This window comes from Cynoglossus semilaevis, chromosome W (assembly GCF_000523025.1).
Source record: "Cynoglossus semilaevis isolate Cse_v1.0 chromosome W, Cse_v1.0, whole genome shotgun sequence".
In the NCBI taxonomy this organism is placed as follows: Eukaryota; Metazoa; Chordata; class Actinopteri; order Pleuronectiformes; family Cynoglossidae; genus Cynoglossus; species Cynoglossus semilaevis.
The window spans coordinates 2,373,852-2,380,019 of NC_024327.1; the positions used below are offsets into that span (position 1 = coordinate 2,373,852).

At 38.7% G+C, this 6,168-nt stretch overlaps 1 protein-coding gene across 1 annotated transcript; it reads right to left on the bottom strand.

Annotated features, from left to right (window-relative positions):
• Positions 1 to 396: 396 nt before the first annotated feature.
• On the bottom strand, positions 397 to 4,705 carry LOC103396944 (zinc finger protein 420-like). The gene is made up of 2 exons (XM_008335185.3): positions 4,369 to 4,705; positions 397 to 3,763 (listed from the first exon to the last, which is right to left on the bottom strand). The coding sequence occupies exons 1-2, from the start codon at positions 4,526 to 4,528 to the stop codon at positions 2,781 to 2,783; spliced, it is 1,143 nt and encodes a 380-aa protein (XP_008333407.1). The 5' UTR covers positions 4,529 to 4,705; the 3' UTR covers positions 397 to 2,780.
• Positions 4,706 to 6,168: the final 1,463 nt, after the last annotated feature.

Here is a 6,168-nt window from a genome sequence, read left to right on the forward strand (position 1 = left end):
CGCTATCAAGAAATACATGCCATTTTTCTGTTATTCTCAAAGGCTTAAGTAAATAAATAAAAAAGAACTAGGGTTGAACTCAGGAAGGAAAAGTCACACAATAATTTATCAGTAACATAAATGATCTTAAATATAAATGTAAAACAATATACTCACAACTGGAGTTATATTAATACAGAGGAGCTATATTGGTATCCTCCAATCCAACCTCGGACAAGCAGTGGACAATAAAATGACAGATATGTAAACAATTTTATTCACCCTTGTGTTTTTTAATAAAATCAGATTTAAGATATCCACATTGATTGATTTTGAATTAAATCAACAATACTGAAGAATATTGGCTTCCAATGACTGATAACCTCCATAAGTTGTAACAAGTGACCAAACAAACCATAAGATATCAGTTTTTTATTTAAAAAAAACCCACACAAAAAATATGAATTCAGTTGTCATACTGAATAAACAATTACAGCATTAACACCTACCTTTGTAACAAACGTATACTTCTTACAGAAACTGAATGGAAGCTGTGTGGACTAAGCGGAAGATGACGTGCCAGTAATAGTGTTGAAACCTGAACCATAACCATTCTAAACCGGTGTGTGTGTGTTTCAAAACTTCACATTTGATTTGGCCTCTGTGAAAGATCCAGCAGACTAAGGAAGAAATTTAATGAAAGTCTTACACACAATTATTCTGATAAGGTAAAGTAACATGCAGCAGAATAATTCAGCAGAAAAAAACGAACTTTGAGGAGAACAGCGTTGGCCTCATTCAGCCTCAAGTGGTACAGTAACACCGGAGATGAGTTGCGTTTAACAATTAAGGCCAATGTGGTTACTGTCAAAGCACATTTGTATAAGGAAATATTCAAGAGAGTTTTTTTTTTAGAACTAAAAGTCCAGGTATTCGTGCTTATGTATGATGAGTGCAGTGGGACCAGTCAGACACATTTAAACAGTATGTAGATTCTTGAGTCTTCGTTTCAGCATGCAGGAGACAGGACTCTCACCCATTCGCTTCCAGTAAATTATCCAGCACGTGTGCACATATCACTAGGAATACTGGGTTCAAATTTAAATGAAATAGCAGAGATGGCAGGAAAAGTCCTGCCTAACATACAGTAACATATGGATCTACATGTTCTTACATACAGGAGAATTCCAGACCTCAGTGCGTGTCCGAAATCGGCTTCAGATACAACGGAAAACTTACTTTAAAGTCACTTAATAAGGCTGCAGCGAGGGTTTAAACTAAGGCAATAAATCCAAACACAACAGCCTGCACTGAGTCACTGCGGGAGCACACAAATAACTCCAATGTCCGACTGTAGTATAAATCGCAAAATAAGTATTAGCTGAACATTTTTAATGCTTTTAACATGACCAGCCTTTACATTAAACAGTCATACTCTGTTGTTGTTTTATTATTATGGGATTCTTTCTTTTTTTTCTTTGAGAGGCAGATAACCAAAACCAAAAACAGGTTGTGAAAGCAAGAGACGTGCAGTAAAGGAAATGCCCATGCTTCACCCCATCATCGATTTTGCTGCAAATAACCTAATAACATAATTTCAATTAACTTTTCTTACTAAAGTTACATTTCCACACAACTAAACTGCATTTTCACTCCATTTGATTAGAAACAAGTTGTATTCATATCCATGGCATCATTAAAGGGTATTCAGAACAATAGTCTGACAGACCACCGTACAACGCATTAAACACAGATGTTCGATGTTTTTTAACGAGGGATGCACTATATTATCAAATAGGATAAATAATAATTTAAAAAAGCCGACAATGTGTTCATTTCAATTATACAACACCAGCTCTTAAATTGACCGATAATTGCAGCGGTTTCTATACTGCTAGCCTCAGTCCCCCTCCCGAGTAGCGCTAATTAGCATATGAGCTAAAACAGAGCTTTTTTTTTTTTTTTTTTTTTTACACTGACAGAGGAATACAACGACAGTTTGCCATATATACTCACATTAAATTCAGGGACTTCAGTCGGTTAAAAAAAAAAAAAAAAAACAGTTGCCTAACGTCAGTCAAAACCAGCACGAAGGCACAGAAACCAGGAATTGGAGCTCAGATGTTTTCTAATCATTCGTGTGTTTCAGCAGCGATAAAGTAAAAAATGGTTTAAAAAAATATGGGGAATATTAGCCATACATTTAACTTCTGTATAGCCTTAAGTCAAAGTTAAATATTGTTTATTCGTTTACACTATAGGCCGTTTTGCATTATATGACACGGTTATCCCAGTGCAGTCAAAGTTTAATATTCATCAATTTCTTAAATAAAAAAGTTGCGAGAAATACCGTCTTTAGTCTGGCGAGGTTTTAAATCAGGATTACATTTCTTAAAAAAAAAAAACAAAAAAAAAAAAACCCTTTATTATTGCTTGAAATATTACATTGTTGGTTTTGTGTATTTAGTGATTGGATACTTGTCGGTTTCCGGTATCAATTGGGAAACATTGAGCATCTTACTTTTAAACAACTAATTCTCTAGGCTAGTGTTTAATAAAGATGCTGATGCTACGGGAAAGACCTCACTTGTTGTCTAGCTCTTTGTGATTCTACCCACTACTTACTAACAGTGCTCAAAAACCTATATATTCAAACTAACTTCAACCCAAATACCATTCAAAATATGTCATGTTAGTTATCATATCTCTGATTATGTCACATCAAAATGGAGGCTTTAGTCCATAAAGTATTTTCTGTACCAAGCTGGAGAATGCAGTCTTGTTGTGTGGAAACATACGTTTTAGGGGACCATGTTGGTCTCACCAGCATGAACCCTTCTGTGTAACCTTAGTCCTGTGTTGTGAGCAAAATTCCTTCCGCACAGGTTGCACATATAGGGCTTTTCTCCCGTGTGGACTCGAGTGTGTATTTTCAAAGTTGTGCTGAGGGAAAACCTTTTACCACACCACATACATTTGTAAGGTTTCTCCCCTGTGTGCACTCGCACATGATTGGTGAGCGATGAGTGGTAGGGAAACTCCTTGCCACAGTAGATGCAGCTGTAAGGTTTCTCTCCCGTGTGAGTTCTCGTGTGCCGCCTCAGGTCGGCAACTCGACTGAAACTTTTTCCGCAGGTAGCGCACTGGTGCGGCTTCTCCCCCGAGTGAGTCTTCATGTGGTTGATGTGGCTCGATTGACAGTTGAACTCCTTTCCACAAACTCTACACATTAACAGCTTGGTCAGCTTCTGTGGAAACAGTTTACCACAGGTTTCTGGCGTGAAATGTTTTTCACCGGTGTGGCTCCTTATGTGCATTTTTAACTTCAGGAAGTCAAGAAACTCTTCAGCGCAAAACATACATTTGAAAGGTTTGTGTTCAGGTGTCTGATGAGTACTCGCAGTCTCGTGATTTCGGCTGTCGTGCTCGCGGCTGTTAGATGGGTGTGAGTTGTGTGCAAAGTGGTGGTCGGTGTACGGTGTGGACACACCTGAGCCCTGTGACTCAGATATAACTGCCATGCTGGGCAGCGGTTGGTCTTTTTCTGCAGCACCTCGAGTCTGGTCATGTCCCATGAGCAGATTCTGGTCTACGCTGAAGTCAGTGCTCTCTCGAGGTGGCCTCATTTTAAACATGTCCGCTGCTTGCTGTAAAATGTACGGCTCCTTCTGCTGACCAGAGCATAGTTCCTCCACTTGGTTGAGAGTAGAGCTCCGCCTCTGGTCACAGTGCTTCTGGGCTTCCAGTAGAATTTCATCATTAGTGGTTGATGGATATGGGAGGTCTGAAAGACAGAAGAATGCTTTACTACTCATTTGTTCTAACTAAACTCCCAACTACTCTAACAAATTGTTATATTAACACTAATGGGTTTTCTCTTCTACATAAACTTAGGAATTTTTATTTGTAAACAAGACTAATTTTTGGATGGGATTTTGGGATTATTACTAGACAGGTTTGCAAAACGTAACTGCTTAACAAATGCAGAATTTATTTTGAATCTCTCACATTTTACATGACAAACATTGTCAAGATTAGTAAAGCACTGATATATTTTTCCTAATGAGTGATAACAGGTGCAGCTCCTATGTTGGGCCCAAGGTTAGACATCTTACGAGGACAGTTGGAAAAGCACTTGGTAAATAATCACACGGGTGACAACTGAGTTCCATTTGGCGTCTTCGGTTTCAGGGTCCATGCTGTTTGCCATCACCAACACCTGTGCTTCTCCTGCTAAAACATGTCCAAGTGTGCGCTACGGTTCGAAGGCCTGTGACTGGGTAGTCATATGTACTGGGCCACAACATAGTCAAGGCAGTGAACTAAGCCAACAATCCGAGTCCTGTAAATAAGACAATTTATCGCCGTATTGTAATATATATTACAAACCTTTGTCGTGTCGTTTCAGGACGACATCCAGTAGTCTGCGCTGACGGTCGATCTCCTCTTCGTACACAACGATAGTCTTTTCAAAAACACCTAATATCTCCTCAGCGGCGGCGCTCAGCCGCTCGTTGACATATTTTCTGAAACACAAAACCGACGACATATTTACCGAATCGGCTGCGCAAATGATGCGACTAAAACCAGAATTTAACAGTGTTGACTAAAACAAGCCGCATGAAAAATACTCGCTCGGCCTCCACCAGCCAACTTCCGTTCAGATTTCTTCTTCTGTTGTATGTGCAGCAGTTGGCATCCGGTGAATTGTCGCCACCGTCTGAATTTCTATCTACGAGGATATTTTTCTTATCTAATAATGACCAAAAAAATAAAGCCCCACGCGTAATAATAATATTAAAATTTCTAACAGTTTTGTTGGTAATGATTAAACATTAAAATGTTACCTTTACTAATTATAATGTTTTTTATGCCTCAGGTTCACCCAATATTGATGTCGGATTTTGCGAGTCAGGAGTCCAATCCAAACTTACCTAAACCATCCAGGTTTCCATAGTGATGTGTCGCGCGCGAGTGCATCGTTCATATGACTCGTGACTCCCAAGTCAAATGAAAGATTTGTTCATATTGAACTCACGAATCACTCACAAATCACTCTCTGCGAACTAATCTTTCACTGTGAACTAATCTTTCACTACGAACGAATTACTCTCTGCAAACTAATCTTTGACTGTGAACTAATCTTTCAGTACAAACGAATCACTTTCTGTGAACGAATCTTTCGCTGTGAACTAATCTTTCGCTATGAACGAATCACGCTCTGTGAACTAATCTTTCGCTGTGAACTAATCTTTCACTACGAACGAATTACTCTCTGCAAACTAATCTTTGACTGTGAACTAATCTTTCATTACAAACGAATCACTTTCTGTGAACGAATCTTTCGCTGTGAACTAATCTTTCACTACGAACGAATTACTCTCTGCAAACTAATCTTTGACTGTGAACTAATCTTTCATTACAAACGAATCACTTTCTGTGAACTAATCTTTCGCTGTGAACTAATCTTTCACTATGGACGAATCACTCTCTGTGAACTCAGGAGAAGCATCGCCAAGATGTTCTTCAGTCTCTCCTAGAGGTTTGTTTTGCAAAGATGCAGTGGCAGTATCAAAGAAGATCTTTGTGTCTTACTTCAATTTCTGCCATTATATCAGCGTTGTCTTCAACTAAACAGGAGTTAATTTTTTAGTAAACCTAAACTAGAATATTAACTATATTTCTTCATATATACTTTTTGTGAGATTTTTGTTCGGTGGTGTGCCGTGGGGTTTTTCCTGATGATATATATGTGCCGTGGCCCAAAAAAGTTTGGAAAACACTGCATTAGAATATAGCAGCATAGGCCTTCCCTTTTAGCTTCCACCACACAGGAGAGATGTTTAGAAATGTTTAGAAAGATGTTTATGTTTAAATGTTGTATTAATTGTGCATGATATGTTTCAGATTTTTTCAGTTGAAAATGTAAATGTGAAAATATGAATTTTCCCCACGTACCACTAGAGAACGCTCTAGTTTGAGAACCACTGCTCTAGATGATGGTTGGTTGTCTACGTAGGTTCCGGAGCTAAGCTGTGTATGAGAAGGTTAATAGAGTTGTCAGACTTCCTCTGTGAACCACTGTTGGCTTTTCCTGAATCAATACCAGCATGAACCAGAGGCAGAATTGACCAATGGTCCTAATGGCACCAATGTTTCAGCTGAGGATCCTGTCAGGTACTCCCATTG

Excerpts from the sequence above, each read along its gene's own strand:
- LOC103396944 (XM_008335185.3), bottom strand. The coding sequence starts at position 4,528 with ATGTCGTCGGTTTTGTGTTTCAGAAAATATGTCAACGAGCGGCTGAGC. Across the intron at positions 3,764-4,368 it reads CCTGAAACGACACGACAAAG|ACCTCCCATATCCATCAACC; the intron begins GTTTGTAATATA and ends TCTGTCTTTCAG.